The sequence below is a fragment of the Aureobasidium pullulans genome (assembly GCF_000721785.1).
Source record: "Aureobasidium pullulans EXF-150 unplaced genomic scaffold scaffold_10, whole genome shotgun sequence".
NCBI classification, from domain to species: domain Eukaryota; kingdom Fungi; phylum Ascomycota; class Dothideomycetes; order Dothideales; family Saccotheciaceae; genus Aureobasidium; species Aureobasidium pullulans.
In genome coordinates, this window is record NW_021941030.1 from 54558 (window position 1) to 68971 (window position 14414).

The 14414-nt window shown below is 51.2% G+C and overlaps 6 protein-coding genes across 6 annotated transcripts; 3 read left to right on the plus strand and 3 right to left on the minus strand.

Moving 5' to 3' along the window:
- Positions 1 to 2080: 2080 nt before the first annotated feature.
- M438DRAFT_20639 (uncharacterized protein) lies at positions 2081 to 2653 on the plus strand. The gene has a single exon (XM_029899378.1). The coding sequence runs from the start codon at positions 2270 to 2272 to the stop codon at positions 2570 to 2572; it is 303 nt and encodes a 100-aa protein (XP_029759910.1). The 5' UTR covers positions 2081 to 2269; the 3' UTR covers positions 2573 to 2653.
- Positions 2654 to 3267: 614 nt separating this feature from the next.
- On the minus strand, positions 3268 to 4849 carry M438DRAFT_20672 (uncharacterized protein). The gene is made up of 2 exons (XM_029899383.1): positions 4201 to 4849; positions 3268 to 4137 (listed from the first exon to the last, which is right to left on the minus strand). Exons 1-2 carry the CDS (start codon positions 4718 to 4720, stop codon positions 3722 to 3724), a joined length of 936 nt encoding a protein of 311 aa, XP_029759911.1. The 5' UTR covers positions 4721 to 4849; the 3' UTR covers positions 3268 to 3721.
- Positions 4850 to 7210: 2361 nt separating this feature from the next.
- Positions 7211 to 8425, minus strand: M438DRAFT_405872 (frataxin). Its single transcript, XM_029909809.1, has 2 exons — positions 7977 to 8425; positions 7211 to 7916 (listed from the first exon to the last, which is right to left on the minus strand). The coding sequence occupies exons 1-2, from the start codon at positions 8313 to 8315 to the stop codon at positions 7659 to 7661; spliced, it is 597 nt and encodes a 198-aa protein (XP_029759912.1). The 5' UTR covers positions 8316 to 8425; the 3' UTR covers positions 7211 to 7658.
- A 225-nt stretch (positions 8426 to 8650) lies between these two features.
- Positions 8651 to 9295, plus strand: M438DRAFT_274408 (Adaptor protein complex sigma subunit; the record flags this gene model as incomplete). The annotated part of the gene is made up of 3 exons (XM_029900709.1): positions 8651 to 8719; positions 8772 to 9145; positions 9193 to 9295. 3 exons carry the CDS (start codon positions 8651 to 8653, stop codon positions 9293 to 9295), a joined length of 546 nt encoding a protein of 181 aa, XP_029759913.1.
- A 576-nt stretch (positions 9296 to 9871) lies between these two features.
- M438DRAFT_374757 (uncharacterized protein) lies at positions 9872 to 10356 on the minus strand (the record flags this gene model as incomplete). The annotated part of the gene is made up of 3 exons (XM_029908522.1): positions 9872 to 9973; positions 10025 to 10086; positions 10137 to 10356. 3 exons carry the CDS (start codon positions 10354 to 10356, stop codon positions 9872 to 9874), a joined length of 384 nt encoding a protein of 127 aa, XP_029759914.1.
- A 272-nt stretch (positions 10357 to 10628) lies between these two features.
- Positions 10629 to 14412, plus strand: M438DRAFT_335473 (leucyl-tRNA synthetase; the record flags this gene model as incomplete). The annotated part of the gene is made up of 6 exons (XM_029903808.1): positions 10629 to 10673; positions 10742 to 10916; positions 11067 to 11095; positions 11153 to 11623; positions 11676 to 14320; positions 14382 to 14412. The coding sequence occupies 6 exons, from the start codon at positions 10629 to 10631 to the stop codon at positions 14410 to 14412; spliced, it is 3396 nt and encodes a 1131-aa protein (XP_029759915.1).
- Positions 14413 to 14414: the final 2 nt, after the last annotated feature.

The following is a 14414-nucleotide window of genomic DNA, read 5'->3' on the forward strand; positions in this document are numbered from 1 at the left end:
TTCCTCTCCGTCGTCCGGGTCTGGGATGCTCAAGCGGCCGAAAGCCTTCTCGAGGGTCAAGCGCGCTTTACTCGGCCAACAACGGTCAAGCAGTGCTCCTCTTTTCCCACCAAAAATATTCCACTGATTCATGCACAGATCTGTGTGCCGTCTGCAGAGTTTTTGACTCTCTCGGTTTTCAGAGTTGCACGATTGTATGCGAAGACAGAGTTGCCCTGTCACAAGATGCCTGACAAGAGGGTCGTTGTTTCCCATCACCGCACTTTCTGTCCTATCCCAGCGGACCTTGTGATTTGTCCGCTGACGGGGCTCGTGCGTGACTAACGAGCACACGCTACTTGCTATCCAACACTGCCAAGATCATGCCCATCAGTTTCGTGCATCTAGACCTGATCTCGATACCATCTTCCAAGAGCTGTTGGTGTTCGAAGCTGACAGCATCTCGGTCAGGGATCATTTCTATGGATTTGGGTATGCGGTGTACCATAATGATTCATCCTCGAGCAAAATAGTTGTTGGATAGAAAGGGCTGAAGCACCCGATATCAGATGCACGGGCGTGATCTCCTCTTGGCAGGCGCGAGGTTCTACCGTGCGCGTCAAGCTGAGTATTTATTTGGCCAAGCTCAAATCTTTTTTCTCTGCAAGCAAATCCATCCATCTTCATCACCAAACACTGCCGTCGTTTGTTGCTGTCAGACCCTCGCGCATCTACTATGCCTGTCTGCGCGACACTCGACGGCTGCTGTATCATTTGTGAGTATCTTCTCTTCTTCGCGCGCACACTCTTCCACCCCCTCCTCCGAATGATGACAACTTTTACAATCATGTCTTCTTTTCCCAACAGAATCGACCTTGACGAAAACTATCTGTTCGGGCAGCCGTCGCTGGCAGCCTGTATACTTGCCAGTATATTTTTGTCTGACACCTCATTCACCACTACCTCGTTTTGCAACATGCATTTGTGGAACATCGTGCTAACATGCGCTGAAGAATAGGAACTGCAAATCGCTTCGACAACAATCAAGAGATGGGACATGGGAATACACTCTGGGTGTCGACAGCTTTGCAACAGCATTGGCGCCCTATCACGATAATGGTCAGTCGCTCTTCGCTTCTTCTACACTCTGCACAACAACACCACTCCCTTTTTATGATGAAACCCATACCACATTCGCAGTTTTCACGCTAGCCGTCGCCTAGAACCTATCTTAGACGGTCGTTGAGCGTCCAATCTTCCTTGGATGTCTGATTCAATTTTCCACACTTCACATTCTTGATCAACAATGCTTCGCAAGAACCTTTTGCTGACCAACCCAAAGACACAGATCCATGGTATCACTTCTTCTCTCCATAGTTGTAATGAAATTATTCTCATCAATCTCACTTTGCTTCCTCTTGCTATCATGTGAACATGTTCAACGGTTGTCTTTCACGTGTCATCCTGTTCTCCGTGTCTTATGTCTATCATCAACATCATCACACGTTATGATCCAACGACCCGGATGCGCAAGAGATCTCCTTCCTGCCGGGTAGATCCTGGGCAAAGAAGCATCCTGCAGCTGATCACTTTCACATCTAATCTGCCTTGCAGCGACTTCGTTTCCTGGTTGCAGCCAAACTACTGCATGCTAAATCTCCTTCTACGTTCAAATTTCTTCTTGCCCTGATCGCAAACAACGCATGAGCTGAGTAGCTTGTTATCTCTTCCCATGACAACACTTGTTTACGGCAGCTTCAAGGTCCACACACTTTCCGGACGTTTCCCCATTCGGTCGCTTTCTTTCCACGCCAGAGGCGGGTATGTGGTGCGGCGCTTGTCGTATCCTCAAACACTAGAGTCGAAGGAAGTCTCTGCTAGACTAGAGTGCCTTGCATGTATCTTGCGTGGAGGCTAGGAAACTCAAAGTGCCTTGTGTTCCTTTGCATGATATTTCGAGATTCGAAAAAAAAAATGCTTGTCCGCAGGATCACCCTGCCCAGGTTTATATCGTGATCTTTGTCAGTCCATAATGCGAGCTATTCTCATACAAGACTTCTACTGCGTCTGTCGTACCGCTCTGGTTGTCTTCCCGCGATGATCTGATGAAATAAGGTCGATCTTGTAGCATAGGAATTGAGAAACCAATATCTTCACATTGATGCGGCACAGCATTCTTCCACGTCCACAATTATCATGCAAACACCCAGGATAACACAACATCTCACAAATACCACCAATCTGTCAAAGCCGTCGTGTCCCATAGTCATAGCACCAAACCTGTCAAAGCATGTCATCCATAATACCAGCCTGTCAAAACCAACCTGTCGTGTATCATAAACCGCCAAAACAAACCCAAGCAATTCCAAAAAATCCTCCCGCAAGCCGTCACTTGCCGCAGCAAGCAAAGCAGTTGCGCAATCCACCAAGCCCGTCGCACCATCAAAAAAGCCCAACTCGAGCTACAGCGGGAATGCCGCAAGCCTTCTTTTTCCCTCTCCCCATCTTTTTTTGTTGGGGAAGAGAAAAGCTTCCGAGTACGACAGTCCGCACGCGTGTCGTAGCGACAAGTTCACAACTGAAGATGCCGTGAAGGCTGTAGGAGATGTGGAAGTTATCAAGGATGAGCACAGCGCAGTCCAGAGAAAAGAGTCCGCTCGGTGTGGACATCGCTATCAATCATGCGGCCATGCAACTCCCAAGCAAAGACGTCGCTTGCCAAGTCCACCTACTGTTCTTTTTGAATAGTTGTCATCAAACATTTTGAGTTCGGTCGTCTCTCTCTCTCTCTCGCTCGGCTGCTTTTTCGCTACGTGGTACTCTGCAGGTTCTCGCGATTGTTCCTGCATGAAGATCGAGGGTAGAAGATAAGACATTGGATGATCTCAAAAGGGTCCTGACACCTGGCTGGTGAGACCACGAAAAGAGGGTCTGGTATGAAACCCAACCCTACACATCGCCATTGTTTGTTGGGGAGAGGGATTTAATCGATGTGAACAGGTGAGTGACATTTTCCAATTCTCTTCCAACTTCCAAGTATTTACCAAGGTAAAGTGGAGATATAAAAGGCAGCGTATTCATTGAATGAGGATCAACGGGCGCGGGTGAACGAGCGGACGGGCTGGGCTGACTTTGGCTGCTCGCTCGCTCCGGCAGGACTCACCACACTTGCTCCACAAGAGGTACGAATGCATACGAATCACAAGTCACTTTTGTTTTTTCCGTTGAGTGTCGAGCGCAATTCCCAATACGAAACCTGTCATTGTACAGAATGGAATAGGACAGTTGTCACAGGCGAGAGGAAGCAAGACAGAAACGTAATGGTAGAAGACTTGATCATTGACAGACAAAGGTGTCTATCCGAAAGAAAAAAGAGTAATGGCTATATGCACAAGGAATGACAAAGAAAGCAGACTCCGGGATGCAAGAAGGTATCATGCCAACCAGAAAATGCAAATAAGAAAATGCGGAAAACAGTTTTCCAAGACGATGTACGCCTTTATTACCTCCCTGTCGGGAGCACCTCATTCCTCGCTCCGATCAAACATTAGTAGGCGTAGTCCTATTGCCCAAACCTCAACCTCGTATTGACCCTTGTCTCACCGACGAGGGACGTCAAGAATGAACAAACCCCCTCCCGATAAGCCCAAAATGCCCATTATCAACATGAATATCATGGCGGAAGCGAGTAGTCGTGAGAATGGTTGTAAAAAGAAAAGTGTCCATGCAAGCAAAAAGGCGCTTACAGGAAGGCGACGGCGAAGGCACCAGCAGCGATGACCATCTCGGCGGCGAAGGTGGGAATGGCAGCAGCGCCAGTGTAGGAGACGATGGGCGAAGCGGTGGCAGCGTTCACCTGGGTGCCGTTGGAAGCACGAGTGGTGGCACCACCAGTAGGGGCCTGGATCTGACCGTCGGAGATCTGAGTGACCTTGACACCAGTGGCAGTAGGAGCCTGGATCTGGCCGTCAGAGATCTGAGTGACGGGAGCACCGGTGGTGGGTGCCTGGATCTGACCGTCGGAGATCTGGGTGACCTTGACGGCGGTGGAGGTAGGAGCCTGGATCTGGCCGTCGGAGATCTGAGTGACGGGAACGCCGCCAGTAGAGGCCTGAATCTGGCCATCGGAGATCTGGGTGACAGGAGCGCCAGTGGATGCTTGGATCTGACCATCAGAGATCTGAGTGACAGGGCGGGTGGAGGTGGGGGCCTGGAGCTGACCATCGCCAATCTGGGTGGCGGCACCGCTAGCACTGGCAACAGCAGAGGCGGAAGAACCACCGGCAGCGAGGACGTTGATGTAGATGGGAGAGCACTGGTTGCCAGTGGACTCGTCGTACAGGTTGTAGAAGTCGCCGCTCAAGCATTGGTAGAAGATGGCAGAGTTGCCGATGGCAAGGGTGCCGTTGCTGCAGACGGAGAAGCCAGAGGTGTAGATAGCACCAGTCTGAGCGGGCTTGTCGAACTGGAACTGGTTGTTGGCAGCAATGTAACCGGTACGGCCCTCATCGTCAGTCAAGACACCGTTGGCGAGGGTGATGGTGAGGACCTTGTCCTGACGTCTCTCAAGATCACGCTTGGCGTTGGTGGTGACGTTAGCAATCGAGATGGAGAAGGGACCGTTGAAGCTGGTCGAGCAGCCCTGAGGAGTGGCCTCTTGGGGAGCAATGGCCTCGTTGACACCTTGGGGGAGGGCAACGGCGGCACCGGCAAAGGCAGCGGCAATGGCGAAGGACTTCATATTGATGGTGATGATGATGTTGATGGTAAAGTAGTTGTTGGCTGATGAGAAGATGCGTCGATGATTATGTGCAGAGAAGAATGGATGTTGATGTTAACGACAGAGTTGGGTGACAGATGTGATGATAAATGGCAGCGAAAGTGAGTCTGTGACCTGAGGAAAGTGCAAAGGTCGGGCTTGTGAGTGACTTCTTAAAGGTGTCGAGTCGAATTGATGTGTAAACAGAAGGCAACAATGAGAGGAATGCTGCTTCCTTCTTATATCCCGAGCTCATTAACCTGTGGAATGCCAGGGAGGGGTTGCCAGCCCCCGGCGTTAGTCTCTCAACTGCACCGGATTTGGTTCCAGCGCTTGGCTCAAGTGAAGACGGCCTGTAGCGCCATTTGCACTTACGTACCTACCGTTGGCCGCTTGCGATCAACGGCCAGAGGTTGGAACGGACGTGCCTTGGGAGTTTAGCGGCTGGCTTTGGACAAGAAACCGGCTCGGCGGCTCCATGTCGTGCCAATCATTTGGTAGATGAACTACGAAACCGGCCATTTGATCAAACCTACACCCTCTCCAAACAGCAACCAAGTATCAACCAAGCAATGCGGCTCTGGCTGGTTGTACTGCGTGACGAGGAGACGAGCCCAGGATCTGCTTCAGCCGTGGCGGGAAGAGACAGGCGGGAGGCAGTCAAGCGCACCAATCACCCGCAGCTGCATGCATGTCTTTGTTCTAGTCGTCTCATCGGCAACCTGCAAGCAGCATTCACAAAACTCTCCCTTGCGAGAGAAGCCTTGAAGAATTCGTGACGTCGTGATCCCGTCGGGCTATTGCACATTGACTGCGAACTCTGTTGAGAATGATGCTTGAAGATCTTTAAACTCCGGAGTCATGCCAATCCCTGCTCAGAAAGTCAAGTGTACATGACAGGAATAGAAATCAAGCAACCTCACCAACCATCTTGCCTCCGCTTGACAACCTTCCATGACCGCTGCATTCGTATGCTCGCATAGCGTGTGCCGCGCCCAGCCATCCTGAACATAATCACCTTTCGATCACCTATTTCGCAGCCCATCGAGAGCACTCGTATGCATTTGAAAGAGCGGGGTCTTGACTCCGCAAAGTGCGCGCCGCACGCCTCCCCCACGCGCGAATAAGGAGCCAGTCAGCCCTGTTAGTATTAGTATGAAGGACGTTGAGGATGAAGGTTCTACAGCTTCAGCTTCAGCTGGAGGCATTGATCGAGACTCTCGCTTGCAAGTGAATTGATTGTTGTACAGGCTGGGGGGTTTGTCTCCTTGCTTGTTGAGAGAGCTGCTCGCCGAGCAACAATGCACTCGATAGACTCGATGAAGTCGATGGACCCATCTAGGGTTGGTAGGATTTGCGGCCAAGCCCCAAGAGCTAGGTACGGCAAGGGAATGCACCCCACCGCACCTTGTTCATGCATACGACGACTCTGGATGTGCATACCATGGCTGCATCGTCACCACTTGTGCTCGTTTCATGTTATTTCGTCTTCAAAACACCTCACGTGCGACCTCAAAATCAAATCCAGCCTTCTTTGACGTAGGGGCTATGCTGGGGATGCGAGGTAGAGTTTGCGGCATCGCTGGATTCCGAACTTGCCTTGACCGTAAAGAAACAGAGTTGGAGGACTAGCCGTGCCATCGGCAATGATCGACGCATCATGACAAAAGCCTAATTGCTCCATATCAGACCCTCCGCGGTTGATGACTTCTTCGACTGTAAGCGGCATCGATTTGTTCGCTCCATACCGATTTGTTTTGCATCATTTGCTTGGTGTTTCTGTTCCTGAGCAGTTGAGCAAGGACGTTTCGGCTAGCCGGCAACCAATGTTGATGTAAGTTACGTTTTGCGATCTCCTACCAGCCAACGCTTAACGGCCGCATGATATGAACGGTGCTGCTCTATGTGATGCCATGGCGGAGCCAGTGCTGCTTACATCCGCCACCGGCTCGCGAGATGAGTATATGCGCGGTACGATATACCTGTTAGATGACATGCATAAAAGTAGATCCTGTGGCAAGGACAACAAACCAAGAGGTGGGGAGATCCAAGATCTCCATTATGGTGGCTGGGTGAGCATTTCATACCGGAATGGTTGAGCCAATACGAACAAGGTCACATGGTCGTGCCGCGCATGTATGACTAGCCATCAACTCGTAAGCCCGTTCTGAGTATGAGATATGTCTCAGTTGACGAGAAGAGTGATTGTTTACAGTATGAGGCCATGGGATGTGAGACCGTTGACGAACTCATTGCGGTGAAGGGGCCCCGCATGAACAACGCCTTTCAAGCCTCATCCTACCTTGGACTTCCGTATCTGCCTAAACTTGCATGCATGCAATACAAGCCTTGTTGTCAGAAAGGCAGAGTTTCTTGAAAGTACTGTTGACAATGTGCCGGTGGTAACGGCGATCGTAAGGGAGTAACCTAATACTACTGCAGTCTGACAAGTGAGGAGACGAGGGTAAAGAGGTTGGATACGAGAGTAAAGTGCGGAGTGCAGGAGTGACACAAGGCTATCACTCGTTGATGAGTGTAGTAGTGTACCCTACCTGTCAATGAATAATTTTGATAGCGCAGATGTGGATGTACAGAACAAATCTCCGGCAAGGGATGCCAGCTACAGTTCAAGTTGCAACCGTGTGTAACCGGTTTCATTACTGTTCGCGGGGCAAACAAACATGGGAACTCTGGTGACGGCAAGAGGAGTGGTTGAAACAGTCGCGACGTGGCAACGGCGGATGGTCAAGGTGATTTCCCCACTGTAGGTGCGTTTGAAGCAGAAATGAGAGCCTACATTCAATCGCATTAGGTCGGACATTGTCCTTGCATGAAGGTTGAGATTGAGTATGCGATATGGCAGGCTTAGTCTGGACCTATAGAATAGCTGCGCGACAGTTGTGTGGAAACGAATCAAGGATCAAGGACGGTTGGACTCTTCACCGACAGTGATACCTAGCTCCTTTCTCAACAGAGTGGTCAGGCTGGTCTTATCTCTGAGATAGATCCAGTCACCAGAGGCAGCGCCTTCCTTCTGTTGCTGTGACTCGCCCAGGACGACCCAGTCAAATCTCTTGGGGCCGCTGATGGGGGAGCTGAGCCAAATTTGCTTGGTAGGGGGCTGCTTGTTGATAACGTAGGTGCCATTGGGAGGGTAGGTGATGGAGAGCACACCGGCCTTGGTCATAGGTCAGCAACGAAGGCTCGTGTGATGGCGACAATAACAGTCTTGACTTACAGAGAACTCGACGTCAACATCCTGCTTCTCTTCAGCGAGCTCCTCGGCTCTGGAAACAAGCTCTTCCAAGTATTGGTCTGCTCTCTCGTGGTACTCTTCGATCTCAATAGGCGTGGGGTCGTTGACGGTATGAAGAGGCTCTCTCTCCTTCATTGTGGGCTCGTCGGTGTCGGGCAGGATGCCCTTGAAGTTGCGCGATACATTGGAGAAGCAGCGGATAGCATTCTGAGGAGTCGAGGCGCAACGAGCTGATCTTGACAGGTATCTGGGAGCTGCAGGACGAGTCGAGAGGCTGCGGACAGCTTGGCGCAAGCAGCGAGCTGATCTAGGAGCCGACATGGTGGTGGTTGCTGAGTCGAAGTTATAGGTCTCAGTGGAAGGTAGAGGCGCTCAAGTGGTGTCGATAGTCAATTGGCAATGGCTTCAATGTAGTGGATGAGATGAAGTTGTTCAATCCAAGAAGCGATTCGTGAAGCTCGAACAATGACGCGCGCCCCGCACGAAGCTTGACAATCTTCTCCAATCTGGACCCCGACCTGTTCCTGAAACCATCCAACCACGTGCCTTCCACACATCAAACACCTCAACTTCAAGGGTCAGAAAACTGTACTCATAACCCGTGCCGACTGCTTGATTTTTTCTCCTAAAGAGTACAAAATTCATAGACAGCAACCATGATCAACGCCGTTCTGGTTTTTAACAACAATGGGCAACCACGTTTGACCAAATTCTACACACAGCTGGTGCGATAAACATCTAGGTCCATATTATCATCTTGCTGAACATGTCTTGTAGGACACCGCTGTTCAACAACGTCTGATCTCCGAGATTTTCACTCTTGTCTCTGCTCGGCCGTCTTCATCATGCAACTTCCTACCTCTACCGCCTCTTCTTGCTCCCGCGCAGTCCTCGGCAGTCTCGGATTCTCACAACGATGTCCCATCCCTGGTCACGTACCGCCATTATGCGACTCTCTATTTCATTGTTATCAGTACTAGTACCGAGTCTCCGCTAGCTCTGCTCGACCTGATCCAAGTCTTTGTCGAGGCTCTGGACAGGCTCTTTGAGAATGTTTGTGAACTCGATCTCATCTTCAACTTCGAAACGTTACATGCTGTACTGGGCGAGATGATCGTCGGCGGTGTGGTTATTGAGACAGCTTTGGACAAGTACGTATCTAATCTATCTTCTCGTGCTCAGTGCTAACCTTCTGCAGAGTGGTACAAGGAGTCAAGGCACAAGGAAAGGTGGCTAAGAGGCCTGTGAACGAGGGCAGCCGTACTGGCGGCCTTGGACCAGGTATCTGGGCCGGCAGATGATGATCTTTCATACAATGGCATGCGCCCTGATTACCATCTTCCAATGGCGAAACGGCCCAGGAACGAAGCCGTGTCTCCTGGTCAGCCATGTGGATACACCAAGTCTCGAAGGCGTGGACTGCATTCCAGAGGTCGACTGAAACCAGCCACATTTCGTCGAGAATGTTTCAAGTCATTCTCTGCAGCAACGCACGGCAAGGAGATTGGCGGCTACGGCTCCGCCGAATTGAATGTTCATTTGCACCGTACGCCCAGCTTGGCGGCATGTATACACTAATTACGATCTCTGGTTGAGCCTCTCCCTGGCTAGCTATCATAATCAAACAGCACCAAACTCAAGTTTGGACTTGTGCCAGTTCTTTGATATCTTGTCCCACAACTTTGGCACTTTGCTCGCCAGGGTCTTGACCTTAAACGAGCATTTGCTCGTTGGTCACAGTTGCCCCATGTGCTTCACTCGATCATCTTCCTTCTCGAGACATGGTCCAATGCAGCTGGCCGACCATGTTCGATCTCGTGTGGTGGCAGGGATGTCTGTATCCTTTGTGTCGCATCGTATCCTCTTGAAACCAGAAATCACACAGACTGCTCTTCAGACGTAGCACGTGGCTTGGTTGGTGGCTCTCTTCTCGGTGTGCCGAACATGTCCTTGGTCGCTCTTGCATAGTAGTCTCGGATCTTGATAAGCGTGTCAGTAACATATCAGTTCATGCAGAAGGGATGACGTACAGTGTCAAAGACAGTGCCTCGTTCATCCGTCTCCATGAACAGTACACCATAGACGACGACAACTAGGCATGGAGTCAGCAGGGGTCCACAGCATGACTCCGATCATACATACATGAAATAGTAGCCCATGTAGACAGCTTGACAAACTTGGTCCATGTCGGTCTTGCCCACTTCAGCTTTGCCCTTCTTCGGTATCGGCGTTCCAGGCGGAATTGATGTTTTTGTGAGAGCTTGGTAAAGTCCGGCGGCCAAGTACGTTTCGACTTGTACGGATTCCTCGCGAAATCGAATTTAGGAGCAGCAGCAGCCCTCCGCATTAATGTTTGGAACATGTTGATATGCTTTCAATTGTCAAGTCCAAAAGTTGCAAGCACCCTCGTGGATAGATTCGCAACGCACCAGGACTGCAAACAGAGCAAACAGGCGGCGTGAAACAAGCTCCAAAGCACCGAAAAGTGCGTCTGGGGAAACTTTTGGGAGAGCGGCCAGTCATTCACAACATCCTTGACGAGCAAAGCACTCGCCCACCACGTCGTTGCTTAACTTTTCTTTGCGCCCTTTGCGTGTATTGCGTGTGAGGCCACTTCAATACCGCTCTTTCACCATGGCCGCTCCTCAGGATACCCAGGGTACTCTCAAGATTGAGAACGTGAGTCACTTCTGCGCATATGCGCTTTCGTTCACTCCACCACAAACCACTAACAACATATTGCGCAGACTGACAAGCGTGATACCCTTATTGCTATCGAGAAGAAGTACCAGCAACAGTGGAAGCAAGACAAGATCTTCGAACAAAACGCACCTTCGCTCCAGGATGTTCCCTTCCACTCGATCAGCCCCGCCGAGCTCCGCGAGCAACAACCCAAGTTCTTTGGAACTATGGCATATCCTTGTATGTGATTCACGTCCAAAATACGAACTCAGCGAGCCAGCTCTGCGTGTCGTCCTGGTCCTGTTCACACGGAACACAACCTGCGAAGTCTAGTTCGCTGAGCAATGATTGTATTCCTTACTTCACAGAGCCTTGCTAATTGTCTACTAGACATGAACGGAATTCTTCACGCCGGTCACGTTCGTGGATCTCTTGTTACACGCCCCAGAACCACGCTAACTGTATTTCTGGGTTAGGCCTTTACTGCTTCCAAGGTCGAATTCGCTACCGGTTGGGCCCGCATGGAGGGCAAGAGAGCCCTCTTCCCCCAAGGATACCACTGCACCGGTATGCCCATCAAGTCTTGCGCCGACAAGCTGGCTCGCGAGATGGAGATGTTTGGCAAGAACTTCGAGAACTACAAGGAGGAGGATGCCGAGGAGGACGCTGTACCCGCACCCACCCAGGAGACCACCAAGACCGACGTCCTCAAGTTCGGAGCGAAGAAGAGCAAGGCCGCTGCCAAGAACGTCGCCATGAAGTACCAGTTCCAAATCATGGGCGCTCTTGGCCTTGAGAAGGAGGAGATCCACAAATTCGCCGATCCCAACCACTGGATCGACCACTTCCCCCCGCTTTGCGAGCGCGACCTCACAAATATCGGTGCTAGAATCGACTGGAGAAGAAGTTTCGTGACCACTGATCGAAACCCGTACTATGACAGCTTTGTAATGCGCCTGTTCGTGCTCGCACAGGACCGTGCTAACCCCTTCTCTCTAGGTACGATGGCAAATGAACCGCTTGAAGGAGTTGGGCAAGATCAAGTTCGGCAAACGCTTTACCGTCTACTCTCCTAAGGATGGTCAGGCCTGCATGGATCACGACAGAAGCAGTGGAGAAGGTGTCGGAGTTCAAGAATACACTGCCATGAAGCTCAAGGTTGAAGAATGGGCTGAGCCCGCACAGAAGGCTCTCGCAGGGAAGCTTCCTGAGAACGCTAAGGTCTACTTCGTCCCTGCCACTCTCCGTCCCGAGACCATGTACGGCCAGACTTCATGCTTCGTGGGCCCCAAGATCACATACGGCGTGTGGAAGGTCTCTGACGACGAGTACTACTTCATCTCGGAGAGAGCTGCTCGCAACATGTCTTTCCAAGGCATGTTCCCTAAATGGGGCGAATCCCCCAAGGTTGCTGACTTGCAGGGTTCCGATGTTGTTGGAACTATCGTGAATGCTCCTCTTTCAGTCTACAAGAACATTCGTATTTTGCCCATGGAGACCGTCAAGGCTTCAAAGGGTACTGGTGTTGTCAGTTGTGTACCTTCCGACTCACCTGACGATTACATCACCATCCTCGACTTGGTCAAGAAGGCCGATTACTACGGCATCAAGAAGGAATGGGCCGACCTTGAGATTCTTCCCATCATCGAGACACCCACTTACGGAAATTTGACTGCCAAGAAGCTAGTCGAGGACATGAAGATCGCCTCTCCCAAGGACACCAAGCCGCTTGCCGAGGCCAAGGATCTTGCATATAAGGAGGGCTTCTACAAGGGTACCATGTGCTACGGCGAGCACAAGGGCAAATCTGTCGAGCAAGCCAAGCCTCTTGTTAGACAAGCTCTCATCGACGCTGGCGACGCTTTCAACTACGCTGAACCCGATGGAGAGGTCATGTCTCGTTCGGGTGATTCTTGTGTCGCCGCTCATCTCGACCAGTGGTACCTTGCATATGGCAAGCAGGAAGATCCCGAATGGCAAGAGGAGGTTCTCCGCCACGTTAATGGCGAACTCAACACTTTCTCGGGTGAGGCCAAGAATGCCTTCGAGCAAAGTCTCGACTGGCTGGGTCAGTGGGCTTGCGCTCGTTCTTACGGTCTTGGTTCGAAGCTTCCATGGGATAAACAGTTCTTGGTCGAGTCTCTGAGTGACAGCACGGTGTACATGAGTTTCTATACTGTGTACAATCTGCTCTCTTCAGACAAATTTGGCGATACTCAAGGTAGTGGCAAGATCTCAGCTGACCAGATGACCGATGAGGTTTGGGACTACGTCTTCACTCGCCGCGAGGACGTTGAGAGTGACATTCCCAAGGAAACCCTCCAGGCTATGCGCAGAGAGTTTGAGTACTGGTACCCCCTGGATATTCGTGTTTCCGGCAAGGATCTTATCCAGAACCACTTGACCTTCTTCCTCTACATTCACGTTGCTCTCTTCCCCAAGGAGTACTGGCCCCGCGGTATCCGTGCCAACGGTCATCTTCTCTTGAACGGTGAGAAGATGAGCAAGAGTACCGGTAACTTCCTTACCCTGTACGATTCTACCAAGAAGTTCGGTGCAGACGCCACCCGTGTATCTCTTGCCGATGCCGGAGATTCGATCGAAGACGCCAACTTTGAGGAGAGTGTCGCTAACGCTATCATTCTGAAGCTCTTCGAGTTGAAGAAGTGGTGTGAGGAGACTGTCAGGGATGCCCGCGTACTCAAGGATGGCGAGAACTATGTCGAGGTCAACAAGAATGAACGCCTGAAGAACAACGACTCTGTTCAGCGTACTGGCGAGAGATCCTTCTGGGACGACGTCTTTGAGAACGAGCTCAATGGCCTGGTCCGTGAGACAAGAGAGCACTACACTGCCACAAACTACAAGTCCGCCCTCAAGTCTGGATTCTACGACTTCACTAGCGCCCGTGACTTCTACCGTGAGATCACCAAGTCTTCCGGTATCGGCATGCACCAGGATCTTGTCCGCAAGTACGTTGAGCTCCAGGCTTTGATGATCACTGTCACTGCTCCTCATTGGGCAGAGTACGTCTGGCTCGAGGTTCTTGGAAAGCCCACCACTGTCCAGAACGAGCTCTTCCCTCAAGTACCCGAGACCAAGCCCGAGCTGACCGCCGCCCGCGAGTATGTCCGTCAAACTAGTGGTAACATCACATCCGCCGAGGGTGCTCAGATGAAGCGAATGGCCAAGGGTAAAGCCACCAACTACGATCCCAAGCAGCCCAAGAAGCTCACCATCTTCATGGCTTCCGAATACCCTTCATGGCAAGCCAACGTTATCGATCTCGTCCGCGAGGCTTTCGACGGCATGACCATTGACATGAAGTCAATCAGCAAGAAGGTCAACAAGGCCGACAGCAAGAAGGCCATGCCCTTCATCCAAGCCCTCAAGAAGAGCCTCGAGGGCGGCATCGACGCAAACACCGTGTTCGAGCGTAAGCTCGCTTACAACGAGGTTGATGTTCTCACTCAAATGGTTCCTGGCTTGATGAGCACTGTCCAAAGATGTGTATGCATTGAGGTCATTTCTGTCGAGCAAGGTGGCAAGAGCGGAAAGGTTGTTGCTAGCATCGGTGATGCTGCTGCTGCCAAGGGTGAGGAGAAGTCTGACCTCGCCCCTCAGGCTGAGAACGCTGTTCCTGCGTAAGTTTTCCTTGAATTTCATAATGATTTTGACGAAATGATGCTAACAACTTATTGACAGTAACCCTACTTTCTTCTTCTCGAACATCTAGAG

What these genes read in the sequence shown, in the direction of transcription:
- M438DRAFT_20639 (XM_029899378.1), top strand. Translation starts at nt 2,270, where the DNA reads ATGTCATCCATAATACCAGCCTGTCAAAACCAACCTGTCGTGTATCAT.
- M438DRAFT_20672 (XM_029899383.1), bottom strand. Translation starts at nt 4,720, where the DNA reads ATGAAGTCCTTCGCCATTGCCGCTGCCTTTGCCGGTGCCGCCGTTGCC. An exon ending in CGCCACCCAGATTGGCGATG is followed by an intron (nt 4,138 to 4,200) that starts GTCAGCTCCAGG and finishes GTCAGATCCAAG; the next exon opens with CATCCACTGGCGCTCCTGTC.
- M438DRAFT_405872 (XM_029909809.1), bottom strand. Translation starts at nt 8,315, where the DNA reads ATGTCGGCTCCTAGATCAGCTCGCTGCTTGCGCCAAGCTGTCCGCAGC. An exon ending in ATGTTGACGTCGAGTTCTCT is followed by an intron (nt 7,917 to 7,976) that starts GTAAGTCAAGAC and finishes CCTATGACCAAG; the next exon opens with GCCGGTGTGCTCTCCATCAC.